We start from the raw sequence: 16627 nt of genomic DNA, 5'->3' as shown, positions 1-16627 counted from the left end.
ATTAAAATGTGTTTTTAATAAAACTTATGAGTAATGTGCCTGAAATAAATCTGAAATAAAGAGTTCCATTTTGCTAGAAAGCATTCACTCTTTTTATTTTAAAAATCCAAGAAAATATTGACAAATATATGAGCTGAACACTGCAATTCAAGTGGATTTCAACTGTTAAAATAATAAGATACTGTCAGAAATGTGTTATAATAAGTGTAAAAAATGTAAGCGTTTAATTGCTGGAGTACATTGTACTATATCTAGGAACAGCGGCTACAGAAAATAGTAGTAAACTAAAAATGGCTGTTGCTCTGACATTTGGTATTAAATGACTAAAAAACTCTCTCATGAAGTACTTGATGTATTTCATACCTATTTTTGGACTAAATACTAAACTTCAACCTACAAAAGCTACTTAGCTATCTGAATTTAATTATTTCTTTATAATTATAATTTAAAAGGTCTCATTTTTTTTATTTTCTACAGATTGTCCTATCTCCTATTAGGTTACTATATTTCTATGGTAAATATAGTATCTGCATAAGCAATTTTGAACATATGCAAACAAATATCTTCTTTCTATGGTGCAACAATACAATTGCATTATTTGGTATTAATACACTGTGAAAGAGACAAAAAATATCTTTGAGTTAATTACTTAACTCTGTGTCTGTTTTATTTATTTAAAAATTGTATACTGGCCCTGGCCAGATGGCTCAGTTGGCTGGAGATCGTCCCATACATCAAAGGTTTGTGGGTTCGATTCCCAGTCAAGGCACATACCCAGGTTGCAGGTTCAATCCTTGGTTGGGGAATGTATAGGAGGCAACTCATGTCTCTCTCTCTCTCTCTCCCTCTCTCTTTCTCTCTCTCTCTTAAAAAAATGGTCTATTCTACTGTGAAAGAAGCCTCTTTGAATAGAAAAACTAAACTGCACAGATGAAAATGGTGGCCTGGAACAACTGGAAATGTGATTTCTGCTTTAAACCTATGAATGTTATCCAAATATCATGTTGGAAATATTAGTGTATTAAATCAATTTTAGATTGTTGAAAATGTGTTTAAATAATGAGAGTCTGAAGGAGCCTGAAACAATTCATTAAATCTATTGGGACTGGTGGTTTGATTTCATTTCCATCCAGACGCAGGTAGCTCAGATGAGGTCCGTAACTGAAGGAGTCTTGGTCTGCAGGTAGTGTGGTAGTGGCAGGACATATCACAGAGACGTTCACATCTAGAGAGACAGAGAAAGTATGAATGAATGAATTAGAACACAAGAGACTAAGGGAAGGAGGACAAAGAAACTATTACAACAGACTATGAGGCCAGTCTTATGATGTAGAAAGTGACAAACCATTTTTTTGTAAGTTGGGGGTAATGCATATCTGTTTTATAAAATTGTTCCTGAAAAAATGGGCAGCACATTTATAGTCATCTGACTCCATATTCTGCTATATGTAGTACAGAGCACTAGAAAGGACACATTGTTAAAAGCTGCAATGAAAACAAGGTGAGATAAGGCATGCTTAGATTACCATAGGCTGAGACAGGTAAGACTTAGGGTATTAGAGACAACAGTTCAGAGTGGGTATGGAAAGAATAGGTAGGTGCATGGGTGGGTGGATGGATGGATGCATAGGTGGAAAATCAGTCATTAAAGTGCTTGAAAATTACCTTAAAATGCAGAATTTCAAATCAATAGTATATAATGACAAGTTTTTTTTAAAGTACAATTAACATAAGTGTATATAAGTAACACATAAAAATAACTTGAATCTTTATACTTAAGTGTATTTAATGGGAATGGAAACATTTGCCAAGAATTGAATAACAAAGAATTCAAGCCAGGAATTATCCCATCAGCCTCTTCAGATGGTTAGGATGTGAGAAACTGTGCACCTGCCTTGGGTCAGAGCCCTTGGCATCAATGATTATACTGAGATGTAGGAGATTTGGGAGAGAAGTCCTGCTAAACTAGCAGAATTTGGAGAAGTATAATAGCCGATCTCAACCATGAATCCTTATATTGCGTTTAAATCCCATTTTGAAACTACTTGGAGCAAAAATTCTTCCTTAGAAGATGAGACCCACCTAGCTGGGGCCATGGCCCCTTTTTTGGGTCCTGCTGGCACATAGGTATTTATATTGTATTGAAGGATTTATGCTTACAGTGAGGTTGCTTTGCTATGATCTTATGCCATTTTGTGAATTGAACTAAAAATGACTCATATTTGTATGACAGTCTTGTGTTTATAAAGTTATTTTTTTCACATACATTATCATGCTATTACCACACGGCCTTTATCAGGTAATGTTATTCTCCCCGGCTGGGTCATGTGGGAACAGTGGTTGAGACAGGTCAGATAATGCACACCAGGCATTTAGGCAAGTCCAGTCAGAGCCGGATCTCAGCCTACTCCTTTTCCTACTGCGCAGGACCCCTTGCCTCCTGGAGAGGGCGTGTCCTTCTATGTACTATCTCCTCATCCTTATCACCCCTGTGCTCATAACCAGTGCGTGCGTGAATAAATGGAACAGAAGAAACATGTGTTCTAAATTAGTTATATTTTATAAATTAATTATGGTGTTTCTGAGAGGCCACCTAGAAGTAACATAACATTTTGCCAAATTTAAAGTGCCATAAAGAGTTCAGAAGAAATAAGTGTTGCCATTATTTTGCATAAGACAAGTTCACTGCCTTGTAAATTCTGAGAACTCTTCATATAAAAGGTGCATTTCTTGGAAATCACTTTATTAACAACTATAGCAGATTATGTGTCTAGAAGCACTAAGTACTTTAACAATTGTTATAACACAGTGTGATATAATGGTGAGCCAATAATTATATCCAGGGAAAAACTCATTTTAAGTTTATTCTCTTGGAGTATTAAAATGACCATGCTTTATATCTACATTAAGAAGCAAAAAACTCAATTGCTCTTTGTTGGTGTTGTTGCTATTAAAATTATTGATAAAAATTTTTCTAAAGTTTTATATTCTCAGAATTTAAGAAAAATGTGCTGTGATTATACTGTGTGAGTGCAGGAAAAAATATTTAAAATGAGAAGTCCTGGGCTCAGGTTCCTGCTATTATCTTTATTCTCTGTTTTTAGTAAATATCTTCCCCTCATTGAACGCCTCAGTTTCTCTTTTGTTATAAGTTCCTAATCATAGCATACGAGGCTCTTTTAAGGATAATCTGTGGTTCTCAAAGGGGGGTCCCTGGACCTGCAGTATAAGAACTTGCCTGAGAGCTAAATGATCAGGCCTCACCTCAGATGTCTTGAGTCAAACACTAGCCCCCCAGGTGACTCTGGGGCCTGCTAAGGTATGAGAACAATTCAAGAATAGGAAGACAGGCCGAAACCGGTTTGGCTCAGTGGATAGAGCGTCGGCCTGCGGACTGAAAGGTCCCAGGTTCGATTCCGGTCAAGGGCATGTACCTGGGTTGCGGGCACATCCCCAGTAGGAGATGTGCAGGAGGCAGCTGATCGATGTTTCTCTCTCATCGATGTTTCTAACTATCTCTCTCCCTTCCTCTCTGTAAAAAATCAATAAAATATATTAAAAAAAAAAAAGAATAGGAAGACAGGAGAAAACACTTTGCAAAAGCTCTCTAAAATGTTAATGAAGGAACTACAGAGTCCTTTTCTTCTTAGTGTCACTTTGTATAATGCTGTAAGTGCTGGCAGATGTGCCCAGCTGTGTGTTGAACTTTGCTACCTCACTACTGAACACCCTCATCCTCTAATTCTCAGGGGAATCCCTAACTCACAAAAAGGGACTTAATATGAAATCGCTTTAAAGTATCCTGTCACAGCAAGTATTGATGAGGCTTCTACAGGCTTCTACGCCTGTAGAAGTGCAGAATTCTCATCAAGAAAAACAATTGCACATATTTAGGTCAATATTGGCTGTTGTACTATCAGGTTCAGTGAAACGGATTCTATTAACATTTTTGTTGCCTCTTTTGCTTTTGACTACAGGATTAAACATGTCTCATCACCATGGAGAAATAACTGTTGTGGCAGCAACCTGCTTATTACTTCCTGGATTTTTAAGCTCATGTATGCTGTTAGAAAAACCAGACGGGTCTTGAATTACGGAGTAGTACCGAGTAGAAAAAATTTTTATTCTTATAAATGGGATGTTTACGTGATTACATACTTTAAGAAAATCTTAGATTGTAAAACCGGGCAGCGTAACTTTCTGACAATTATCTGTGTTATTTTTCTACAAGCTGTCTAACCCAGTGGTTCTCAACCTGTGGGTCGCGACCGCTTTGGCAGTTGAACGACCCTTTCACAGGGGTCGCGTCACAGCATGAGGAACTATATTTAAAGGGCCAGAAGGTTGAGAACCACTGAGCCGATTCTCACTTTAGGCATGCATTTGCTAAGGTTGTTCAGGAGAAGTCTCCTCCAGATTGCCTTCCTAGAGGGCTTGTGCTGGGATTGAGGCTGCATGGATAGGTGCCTGGCTGACACCAATGCCCCTGTGGTTGCAGGAAGGCACCGCCCACTTCTGCACCACAGTCAGCCTCATCTCAGGCATAACTGTGAAGGTGCCACGTTTGCCTTTAATGCCTCTCTAGCTTCTCCTTTCTACAACCACTTCTTTCCTTGATGGCACCTCTGCCTCCAAGACACTTGGCACTCACCTCGCTCTCCCTTATCCAAAGCTATTTTCAGGAAAGGCGAGGGTATTGTACCTTGGAGATGGCCATTAGTTCTAAGGAGGTGCCCAAGTCCAGGGACATTGGCTTTCGTTTACATTGAGCACAGCCTTAAACTACAGGATTGGTCCCCAGTACATGGTTCCCAGGTGATGCAGCAGTCTCAGCATCACCTGGGAACTTGTTAGGGATGAAAAGCCTCTGGTTCCATCTAGACGTACTCAATCAGAAACTCTGAAGTGGAGCCACAGGCCTGTGCACCCTAAAGTTTGAGAAACCCACTGATCTAAAGCAGAGACTCTAATGAGGGCAGCAGGCACCAGCTGCCCTGGAGTTTGTGGGAGAAAGGCGCCTTCCTGAAAACTCTAAACCACATTCCTTCTGTTACTGTTCATGAGGCTGTGTGTGCCTGGGACACTTTCTTAAATAAGTCTTTTCAGTGAGGCAGAACACACAGAATCTCCTTGGAGTTAAAGAAGATGGAGGCATTTCATTGCCTGATAGCTGATAGCTAACAGCTCCCTGTGGATCACCGAAGCCCATTTTTCAATCTGCAATTTGAAGATTGAAACTTTTTGGTTCATTGAAACCATCTGTTAAGAGATAAAAGTAAATACACTTTAAAAATTAAAAATAAACTTTGAAAAAAATTTAAGGGCAGCTTAGTTGGAAAAGAAAACCAACACATTGCTCTTCTTAAAGAACATATAGAATACATTTAATGACCATGAGCATTTCAGTCAAAGACATGCCCTGATGGCTACTTACTTCTAATTTTGTTGTGGTCCAGGTGCAGGTGCTGCAGATGTGCATTGATTCGGGGCACTTTTGTGAGTCGGTTGTGAGACAGCTGGAGATCCAGAATGGATGACACGTCAAAACCACTGGACGGGAGACCTGAATCGGATAACTTGTTGTGGTTGAGTCTCAAGAAGGCCACTTTAGGAATCACATTAAAATAATTTTCTGGTATTCCCTCAATGGAATTGTTGTCTAAAAACAGTTGCATTGTGTTGGCTGGTAATCTTGGTGGCATATTCCTCAGGGCATTCTTGGCCATATTTAGCTGCATGAGGTTCTTAAGTCCCTTAAAGGTGTCCCTTTGAAAGGCATTGTCTAATAGTTTATTGTGTTGCAGGTCAAGAAGGGTCAGGTTCTCCAGATTGCTAAAGGTCCCTTGAGGAATTCTAGACACCTTGTTTCTAGCTAATTGTAATTGCTCTAAACTTCTTGGCAATGGAGAAGGAACCTCCTCTAGCTCATTATCTTCCAGAAATAAGAAAAGCAGCTTCTTTAGCTGGCTGAGGGCTCCTCTTTCAATTCCATCGTTGGTTATTTTGTTCTTGTTTAGATTGATCCACCTCAGCTGGGTGGCATTCTCAAATGGCTTCTCAGGAATGGTTTCTATCAGGTTGTTTTCAAGATAAAGATACCAGATCCTTGAAGGAATAGCAGGGATTTCTTTGAGACCACGATTTTCACAGTATAAAGCGGTAGGAAAACTGGGGGGACAGAAACATTCCCTGGGACAATCGAAGTCTTGCTCATTAAAATCCTCTGGATCATGGACCTCATAGACCTGTCTCACAGTTCGAGTCCACACAGAATCTGTTATGAATGCCACCCAGATGAGGAAACAGATTGTGGTTGCCATGATAGTACCTGTAGTAAAGGATTCAACTGTTAGATATTGAAGATCTCTAAAGAGAGAATGGTGTGCACTAACCTGATCTGTAAACATTATTTCTTTGAGCAGAAAGTAAACACATATCAGCCTTTTATACATAGACAGTAATTTATACCCATTTATTTAGAAGGCACTATATGCAAAGCATTTTGCAAACACTGAAACTGACTCACCAACTTGTAACTTTCTGGTTTTAACCTAATCACAATGAAAACTGAAAAGCAAATTTTAGGAGCTATAAGTGCTTTTCCATTTCAAGCTACTTAATGCAAGGAAGTTAACTGAAATCTGGAGTTGGATAAAATAGTACAAAAAAATGATCTTTAAATAATTCACATTGAGTCTGTGTTGTTCCTAGGAAGCAGGCATATGCTTTTACTTTTATTCCTAAATGAGCAGAACATCTGGATGAGATTTCCCAGGCTCTGGGCCTTGAACCAAAGAAAGAGCAATCAGAGAACGTTTTAGCAGTTTGTTTTGAGGAACGTTTTAAGATCTGAAGAAAGGTGTATGATTAATCTCTTACTCTGTTGCTCAACTTCTCAGGTAAGTTTTATTTTGGGGTTTGGGGGAGAAACTTCTAACATAAGTATAGAATTAAGTTGTTCAGTCAAGAAATTTGAATTATGAACTTTATATCACAACTAGGTAAATAATGCATTTAATTACAGCATTTTTATGTTGATAAGAAACAAAACAAAACAAAGAACATGCTTAGGATGCAGGGAGGGCTCCCAATTTTCAGTATGGCCACTAACAAAGAATAGTTTAACACTTACTGATATATGAAACATCTAAAAACACGAACCCTTCCCATAGTATATAAACAAGATCATAGGCACAATAAAATATTTTAACAGGAAAAAACACATATATGTACCAGTAACATTCAACCAATATACATTTAGTTCAACTGCTTGATAATAAGGACCAAATAAATTTTACTAATTCCTTAAAAAAAAAAGATAAATCAAACCAGCGTCACTTATGAAATGCTAACCTTTCCATTTTGCTGCTAAATTGAGGGAAATGACAAGTGCAGAGCTGCTTCCACAAGCTGTCAAAGTTCTTAGAGTTGCAGAATGCTGCCCTGGTCCTCTTCCAGCAGAGATAGTGAAATAGTCCTTTTTCCTTCAGAATAGGGATTCGTTTTATTTATTGAAGTTGTACCCATGCCTCTGATGGATCAGAACTTCAAATTCTTAACTTTAAGGTTTTAAAAGTGTAAAATAGTTTACCTTGCTGTCCAGGAAATATACCGTTGAGTCCTGTGTCTGGGTCTGAAGTTTGCTGAAACTCAGTTAAGGAAAAAAAAAATCTTTGCCTCAAGTAATTTGTTTTTATTTCATGCTGACAAGCCTCCTGTGATAAAAAATAAAGCTTACTCTGACCGGTCACCATGAACCTTTTGATCTATTGTTTCCACTTTGACCGGGCGTTGGAACCTGCTTACCTCAGCCCTCGGATCTTCTTCTCCCCTTCCTATTGGTCACTGCTCATTCACAGTAGTGGATTGACCCAGACTCCACCGTGGTGTTTTTAGGAATCCTCCCTAATATATATGCACCAGTAGCTCCAACTTTAACCCCTCCATCAACCACAGCACCTCAGTACCTACACAGCCCAGCACAGGAAATTCTGACTTTAATCTCAGGAAATTATAACAGTGATTCAGGGCAATTTTCACCCTGAGTTCACAGTTCCAATGATATTGTAATGAACTAATTTCTAGACCTGATTTATTAGCAGGCAACTTACGGCAGTTTTGGTTTCACGTGTAGCAAAAGAGACTTTAAAGCAATTGTTTTCTGGAAGAACTTTTTAAAAAAATGAATACAAAAATAATTAAAGACCAATGTTCTCTGTTTATATGAAATTATGGTTTTGTTTGTTTCTCATATAAAACAGATTCTGGAATCCTATTTAGATATATTGTGTTTGATTAATAAAAAAGAGATAGAAAATATATTTCAAAATTTTAAACATGAAATCAGGGAAACTATAGCTAATGTTGGCACTAAACATGGTGTTAGGCTCTGTTTTATAGAAATAATTTTCGTGTCTCTAATTCCTACTGGGAGCTTTATTCCAAACACTTTTTAAATGCATATTTTAATCACCATAACACATTTTACTTTGAGTTTATTATGAGACATTGTTTCACTGTTATTTTTTTTCATTAACACATATGTCTAAGTAATGTCTTCCAGTTTTTATATTTGAGGAAAAATTTGCAATGCCTTTTGAGGAAAGATGCAGATTTTTAAAGTCTCATTTTCAGATATTGTTTTATTGATGGATTGTAATTTTGTTTTTCAAAATCTGTTTTATTCTGGAACCAGGAAGCTTAATTTCTATGACGCATTCAACACTGTTCACGTCATATTATGAAAGATAGAACACAGGGAAGAGTGGAGAGCATTAGGTTCAAAGGTCCATTTCTGAGCCTCCTCTGAGCCCCCTCCTAACCATCGCAGGTCAGTCAGAGCTCCGCTTGTCATCTGTAAGATAGTAATGGATTACCTCACAGCATTGCCCAATGAGTATCGACATGTAAGCCTTTCTGTATTTCGTATTAGCCTTACTGTTTCAACTGGAAAATGCATCCAAGCTTAAGGGTTTTAGAGACGAAGTTTCGATTGAAACATGACCTCTTCTTAGACTTACAGGAACACTCATATCATATTTTAAGACCAAAAAATTCAAATGTTATTTGCTTTCTCACAATTATATCTCTCTACAGCAGATTTTTTCTTTCTCTTTGATTGTTTTCTAAACTCTCGGGATAGAAGCAACAGATGACCTTAGAATCCACACAGCCCCCCTTCAGCTACATTCGTATTTATTTACTTCAGTCATTGTGTAATATTATTACACAAATGTTGCTACAATTTCATTGTAGGAAAATTAGAGTAGTATACTGGCTGGCTGCCTTCAATCTTCATTTCCTTCACCATTCTATCCGTGATCTATACACCAAAAATATGGCTTCTTATCTCTCCACTTCCCTAAAACCTTTCTGACAAAAATCAGCAATAATCTATTTACTAACCTTTTGAAGTCTGTTAGTGTTTAGCTTACTTGAGTTGTGGCTTTTAGCATGCTGACCCTTCCCTTTTATAGTGGGGCATTGACTTACGAGTTTAATTCCTTCGGAGACCGAGCTCGTTAACTCAAATTACTGTCAACTCAATGCAAAAAATCAGCCAAGAGACAGCTGGTATCTCAAAAAACCCGTTAGTCGGGACACTTGTAAGTCAAGGGCCCTCTGTATTTTCTTTTAGTTCCTCTGATATCATTTTCTTAGTTTTTAGTTCCCTTTTCTGTGGCTCTCTCTTTGTCTATGTCCCAACATTCTCTGTTTCCTTTAAAACACTTTTAAAAAATCTTTATTGTTTCAAGCATTACATATGTCCCATTTCTCCCCACATTGACCTCTCCCATCCCACCCCCACCTCCCACCCCAGGCCTTCACCGCCCTATTGTCTGTGTCCATAGGTTATGCATACGGGCACATGAGTTCATTGGTTGATCTCCGCCCCCCCCTCCCCTGCCGTCCCTCTGAGGTTTGACAGTCTTTTGGATGCTTCTATGTCTCTGGGTATATTTGTGTTCATCAGTTTACTGTATGTTGTTCAATAGATTCCACATATGAATGAGATCATGTGAAACTTATCTTCTCTTACTGGCTTATTTCGTTTAGCATAATGCTCTCCAGGTCCATCCATGCTGTTACAAATGGTAAGAGTTCTTTCTTCTTTATAACTACGTAGTATTCCATTATATAGATGTAGAAAATAAACAAATGGGACTACTTCAAAAATAAAAAGCTTTTGCATAGCAAAAAAAACTATCAACACAATAATAAGAGAGCCCACTGCATGAGGGAACATATTTGCTAATGATACATCCCCTAGCAGTGGTTGGCAAACTGTGGCTCGGCAAACCGTGGCTTGGCAAACTGTGGCTTGTGAGCCGCAGTTTGCCGATTACGGCCCTAAGGTGTTAACCTCCAAAATTTATAGGGAACTCATAGAACTTAACAAAAGGAAGATAAATAATCCAATTTAAAAAAGGGCAAAGGACCTAAGTGGACAGTTCTCCAAAGTGGACATACAGAAGGCTGAGAGACATATGAAAAAATGCTCGAAGTTACTAATCATCCAGACGATTCAAATCAAAATGACAATGAGGTACCATCTCACACCTGTCAGAATGGCTATCATCAACAAACAACAAATGACAAGTGCTGGCGAGGATGTGGAGAAAAGGGAACCCTCATACACTGCTGGTGGAAATGCAGACTGGTACAGCCACTGTGGAAGACAGTTGGGAGTTTCCTCAAAAAATAAAAAAATGAACTCCTATTTGACCTAGTGATCCCACTTCTAGGAATATATCCCAAGAAACCAGAAACACTCATCAGAAAAAAGTTATGCACCCCTATGTTCATAACAGTGCAATTTACAATAGCTAAGATTTGGAAACAGCCTAAGTGCCCATCAGCAGATGAGTGGATCCTCCAACATTTTTTTAAAAGTGTTTCCAGCATGTAGAGCATTTTGAGATTCTGTCCTCTGTTCTGTGCTCTTTTTGCTGTATACACATTTCCTGTGTTAGCCTATACTTTTAACTATTATCTCTATTATGATGACTCTTGAGTACCTCTCTGCAAACCAGCCTCTGAAAGTTCTGCCGTCCAGTGTGGGTATATTATGACTTTCTAGAAATCCCCTGTTGCATGTCTCAAAGGCACTCAACTAAAATAAAATTTACTATCTCCCTTTACTTCTAAGTGCTCTTGTAATTTTATACTTTTGAGTGGCACTATCATGTTATTCAGTCTCCTAAACCAGAAATCTGGAAATCATTATTAACTTTTCCCTCTTATTTTGTGAACATATGATAACAATCACATTTTAAGGATCCTGGGAGACAAGATATAAATAAAAATGACCATTAAGAATGCTTCCCAGATTTGTTATCATTGTTTCCAGACAGAAAATACAAAATGTTTTCCACTGTTAGTATAATCTATATATCTTGCCTTTTCCTACACCAATCTAGTCTACCTCTCTTTGGTTATTGACTCCTGAAGAATTGAGACAAACTTTTTTTTGAACTGCTTTAGTGAAAGTTCAATAAATTACGATGATGGTGATGTCTTTTAAGAATTAATGAAAGACTTCCCAGTCTTATCTGACTCTGCTAAAAGGGAGAAAGGAGGCCTAAGGTGTAATGATGTTGCTTTGCCATTGTTTCTCTAGTAACAGATTAATATTTTAGAAGTTGATGGAGGTTGGAGACAGCAAATATTCAATAAATATGTACTGAATGAGAATGAGCAAATACATATATAAGGCATAAATATCACTTGAATTGCCATCAGTTTTTCATCAGCATAATTAGATAAATGGAAACATAATGGAGACCCTTAGATATATGGTAAAAAAATATCTGTGTTAGAATTTTCCTTTCCCAACTTACCAGTTGTTTGATCTTGCACAGGCTATTTAACCAGAATGAGCCCAAGTCTATCCATAATGCACCTGCCCTGCCGACTACTAGGAAGAGTTGTTTGAAAATCAAACAAAAAAATGGAAGTGAACATGATGCAAAAGCATAGGAAAATTTCATAGTGAAAAAAGTTAAAGCTCAAGGAGAACTTATAAATCAGTTTTTCAAACTCTCTCTTAAATATATATAAAAAAAATGAGGCCCAGAAATGTTGGGTTGCAGAGAGGGTGATATAGGTATTTGGACTACCTGAGAAAAGTCCTTCTAGAAATTTGAGAAGAGGTTAAAGTGATGTTGTATTGTTGTTATTGTTTTAACCACTTTTCCTTCTCTTAGCACTTTATAATGTTTTCCACTTTGCTTATCTTGCTTCCACTTCTTCCTATTAAAAGGGGGATATTTTGTGAAATCATCTTAGAATGAAGAATTTATCTTGTTACATTGCTAAAAATGATTGACATTTTAAAAGAGAAGGCCATGCATGAGGGTAGTATAAACAACATAAAACCCTAGTAGAATTTCATATTTGTTGGCATTTTAATGATGGTTGGACAATTTAAGTGCTCCCAGGAGCTTTGCTTAGGTACAATTGGCTGGACTTTTGCTAAGAGAAATAATTTTCTCTTAACATATCAACTTCAGCCTTGTTTACTAAACTCTGTGAAATAATTTAAAAGGTAGCCCAGCTGGCATGGCTCAGTGGTTGAGCATCGACCTATGAACCAGAAGGTCATGGTTTGATTCCAGGTCAGGGCACATGCCTGGGTTGTGGGCTCGATCCCCGGTGTGGGGCATGCAGAAGGCAGCGGATTGATGATTCTCTCTCATCATTGATGTTTCTATCTCTCTTCCCTGTCTGAAATCAATAAAAATATATTTTTAAAAATGTAATAGGAATTCCCTAAAACATACAGCTGAACACACACATTAATATATTATTTTATTATTTTATTTTTTTTTGTCAAAATAATGCATTTAAAATATTGTAATGATACATTTAGAAGGCCAATCCCCACCACACCTACTTCAGAGTAAGTCTCACTCCCAAGAAGTCATATTTTCAATTCTATATGGAGTTTTGTTAGAATATACTTTAATATTCTTGCTTGTATTCTTTTTCTTTAAACATCGATTTACACTGTTGTTTTTTCACTAGACAAGGGTTTAGGACACCTTATCCCACCTGCCACCATGATTCTCTTCAATCAGTCTCAAAGTATGCATATCAAAAACATTGATTAAATATGTGCTGCATACATTCCTATGCAGTACAAATATTGTTTACTTCTAAAACAGTGAAAATTATTTTAATTGTACTACATTCATTAGCTATTATATAAAGCTATGTATGGTATGTTCTCTATACAAACACAATACTTCACTAATATTTTCCAAAATCTTAAACAGAATTTTAAAACCATTTTGAAAAAAAATAGCACTCAGCAAGTAGGGTAGCAGAGTGTGCTGGTTAAAAGCCATGTGTGCTTGGGTTTGACTAAATCTCTGCCTTTTACTAGCTGTGCGACCTTGAACAACTATCTTTGTCTTTGTCTCCATATCTATAATTTAAAGATAATAATAATAATAATAATAATAGCAAAAATACCCACCTCATAGGGTTGTTGTAAAGGTTAAATAAGCTAATATTTTTAAAGCATTTAAAACATTATAAAAGTTTGATAAATAAAATCAGACATATTAGGTTATCTGTGTTCTCCTGGAAGATATTTCCCCTGGAATTCTTTATCTTCCTCCTTTAATCAAATTTGCTTGCTATTGCAAACCAACTTAAGCACATTTGGCAGATGATAATTGTTAGTTTTTATGGCACATTTCCATTGTCTCATAGTTAATGAGGGCTATAGGAATCCTCCCTTACAGCCTACACAGAGGTAGTAGTATGCTTGATGAAAGTAAGTGCAGTGCAATTGTATCCTATGTAACAGGTATTCATTTGCAACGGGCATTGGCATTTAAAAATTTACATAGTGAGTCTTCATTATAAGAATTCTTCAAACATTAACTAAGCATACCTAAGGTATAGATCAAAACTATACACAAACATCACACTGCCTCTGCTAAGTGCTGTCATTCAAAATACACGAATGGATACAAACCTTGCTCCCTGGGCCTGGGGGATTGCTGACGTCCTGGGCTTTCCTCATCCATGTCCTCCATTAGATGCCTTGTTCCTTCCTGGGTCTTGTGCTCTGCTCTTTCTTGGTTAACTCCACATTGTCGGCAGAACATAGCCTTTAATCACTTTCTGTGAACATGAGATAGTTTTGTGTGTCTCTCTGTGTTAATTTTTGATCTATTTTAAAAAGTGATTCTTTCGTTGCATCTGGAGTTGAAATTTAAAAAGTTGAAAAAATTGATTGTTTTTTAGTTTTCAAAATGTCACCTTCTTTTGGCCTCTGAAAAATTTTAGACTTTTTATTTCATCTTCAGTTTCTGAACTTTGACAACAATCTTCCCTGAGAGGGTGTATATCTCTCATCCACTGGGTGCTTGAGGAGTCCTTTCAATCTGGAAGTTCAGATCCATATAGTCCATCTACATTTTTTATATTTTCTCTTTTTCTAAATCTTAGTTAGTATCCTCCTTGTGAGATTGTCTAATTCTCTTATCTCTTTTACTTTCCTTCTCAAAAAAATTTTATGCTTTCTAACAGATTTTCTTAATTTGGGGGAGGGGGGTGCATATCTTTACTTTGAGACCTTGTTCTCAGTTGTTTCCATCTGAAAGCATTCTTTTGTTTCCTGTAATTAACTATATTTTCTTATCTCATTCTAAATGAGATGAAAATCTATAAGATTTTGGTAGTATTATGAGTTTTTTCTGCTCATTGCAATAATTTTTTCCTTTGATTTTTTTTTTTTAAACTTGGTGTGACATGGCCTATAAAGGTACTTCATATTGGAGGTTTTCCTTACATATCTGATGGTGCTTTGATGAACTTTGAGACTTAAGATGAAAGCACTAATAATCTTATCTGGAGATCTCTGAGAAATGATACTACTCAGCTTCATTCTAAATGACTGGGTTTGTGTTCTCTCTCTCTCTCTCTCTCTCTCTTTCTCTCTCTCTCTTTCTCTCTCCTCTTTTTGTATCTCTCTCTCTCACTCTCTCTCTCTCTCTCTCTCTCTCTCTCTGTGTGTGTGTGTGTGTGTGTGGTATAAATTGACCAAAAATTCGATGCTTACTCTTCTTAGTGTACTTTTCAGAACTATAATTTTTATTAATACTGCTAACATGAGTTTTTTTTCTGTGATTGTGAATAAATAGCAGGTAATCTTTATTTATAGTTTAGCCTTGTGTCTGAAGCATCCTGAAGCTGTGCTGATTGCAAAATTGACCTGAAGGTAGTAGTAAATCCTGTCATTTCTAATCTATTTAAACTTTTATGAGGTCATAACTGACTGGAGGAGGGGCCGTAGGGCCACCTTTTTGGCCTCATTTCCATTTATATCATGTACTTGCTGAATCAGCACTGCTGGGCAATTCAGATGATTAGGCTAGATAGATCAGATAGTATAAGCAGCATATGGGGCCTGGCTGGTGTGACTCAGTGGATAAAACATCATTCCATGCACCAAGAGGTCATATGTTCAATTCCTGGTCAAGGCACATGTCTGGGTTGCACACTTGACTCCCCATAGGTGGAGGCGTGTTAGAGATGGTCGATGTTTCTCTCTCCCTTTCCCTTCCTCTCTCTCTAAAAAAAAATCAATAAGAACATTAAGTATGTGGCAGTAAACATCAAATTGTTGTTTAACCTCCCACTTTGTCTGACTTCTCAATATAGTATGCCCTTGCTTTGGAAAGCTAGGAGTTTAATACTCTTATTGAGGCTTACCACACACCACCTTTAGTAACCTGATCTGCATTACACTGTTTAAACATCACTTAATCTGATGAGTTATAAGTAGTGGGATCACTGTGATCATTGTGAGCCTTTTCTTGTCATAGAACAAAATCAGATCTTAGAGCTTCTCAGCACTGGACTCACATGGAGAAATATGTGACCTCCAACATTCAGCGGCGCCCCATGTTCTTAGTGACATAGGTGCAGGCCTCAGCAATATGTCTTTGCTTTGGAGAGGTAGCCTAACTTTCCTTGGAACCCTAAACCCTCATAATAAATCAATGACTCCGCTGCATGATGGTCCTCCATTATATCTCTCTCCAATGCACTGGCATTCAAGTGTCTAAGCAGTGTATCTAGCGAATCAAGTTTACCCTCCAGATTGTATCAAAGCTGTCTTGTAAGATGGTCATCTCTGCAGACTAAAATGTGATACAAAGCCAGAGAGTTAACACAATCCAGAAACAGTACAGCAGCATTCTACTGCTGTTCCTGTCTGGTGAAAGAAAGCAGACTGCTTCTAGCAATTTTGTTTATTGGAATAATGGAAAAGACATTATTCAGGCCAGTTGCTTCATACAAGGCACTGAGAGCTATGATGATTTGGACCACATATGAACAGCAGTTGCCATCGAATTAAACTTTGGAAAATCCACTTTTATTCTCTAAAACTAGTCTTCCATCACCATACATTAGATTAAGATGGAAATCTTTTGAGAATTATTAACTCTGCATTTCTAGTTTTGAAGGTTGTGCTGCTAATATTTCTGATTGTTTTATTGAAGCTATATTGCTATCAATTTATTATTTTTTGTAGGGGTGGAGAACTTTGAAATATTCTACTTGATCTTTTTAATCAGAATGGTCCTTCTTTCATTGGTAACAGTGT

At 37.3% G+C, this 16627-nt stretch overlaps 1 protein-coding gene across 2 annotated transcripts; it reads right to left on the bottom strand.

Moving 5' to 3' along the window:
• Positions 1-817: 817 nt before the first annotated feature.
• Positions 818-7870, bottom strand: KERA (keratocan). Of its 2 annotated transcripts, none has more exons than XM_015561074.1 (3): positions 7807-7870; positions 5435-6328; positions 818-1225 (listed from the first exon to the last, which is right to left on the bottom strand). In XM_015561074.1, the coding sequence occupies exons 2-3, from the start codon at positions 6318-6320 to the stop codon at positions 1053-1055; spliced, it is 1059 nt and encodes a 352-aa protein (XP_015416560.1). In that variant the 5' UTR covers positions 6321-6328; positions 7807-7870; the 3' UTR covers positions 818-1052. The 2 variants fall into 2 exon arrangements, with proteins under 2 accessions (XP_015416560.1, XP_006759416.1); XM_006759353.2 differs by having other exon boundaries at positions 7592-7827.
• Between the last annotated feature and the right edge of the window lie 8757 nt (positions 7871-16627).

This window comes from Myotis davidii, unplaced genomic scaffold (assembly GCF_000327345.1).
Source record: "Myotis davidii unplaced genomic scaffold, ASM32734v1 scaffold656, whole genome shotgun sequence".
NCBI classification, from domain to species: Eukaryota; Metazoa; Chordata; class Mammalia; order Chiroptera; family Vespertilionidae; genus Myotis; species Myotis davidii.
Note: the sequence above shows the minus strand (reverse complement) of the source record. Positions and strands in the feature narration are given on the sequence as shown.

What these genes read in the sequence shown, in the direction of transcription:
- KERA (XM_006759353.2), bottom strand. Translation starts at nt 7,754, where the DNA reads ATGGTGACCGGTCAGAGTAAGCTTTATTTTTTATCACAGGAGGCTTGT. An exon ending in TATATTTCCTGGACAGCAAG is followed by an intron (nt 6,329 to 7,591) that starts GTAAACTATTTT and finishes CCTTTACTACAG; the next exon opens with GTACTATCATGGCAACCACA. An exon ending in GGACCACAACAAAATTAGAA is followed by an intron (nt 1,226 to 5,434) that starts GTAAGTAGCCAT and finishes CTGTCTCTCTAG; the next exon opens with ATGTGAACGTCTCTGTGATA.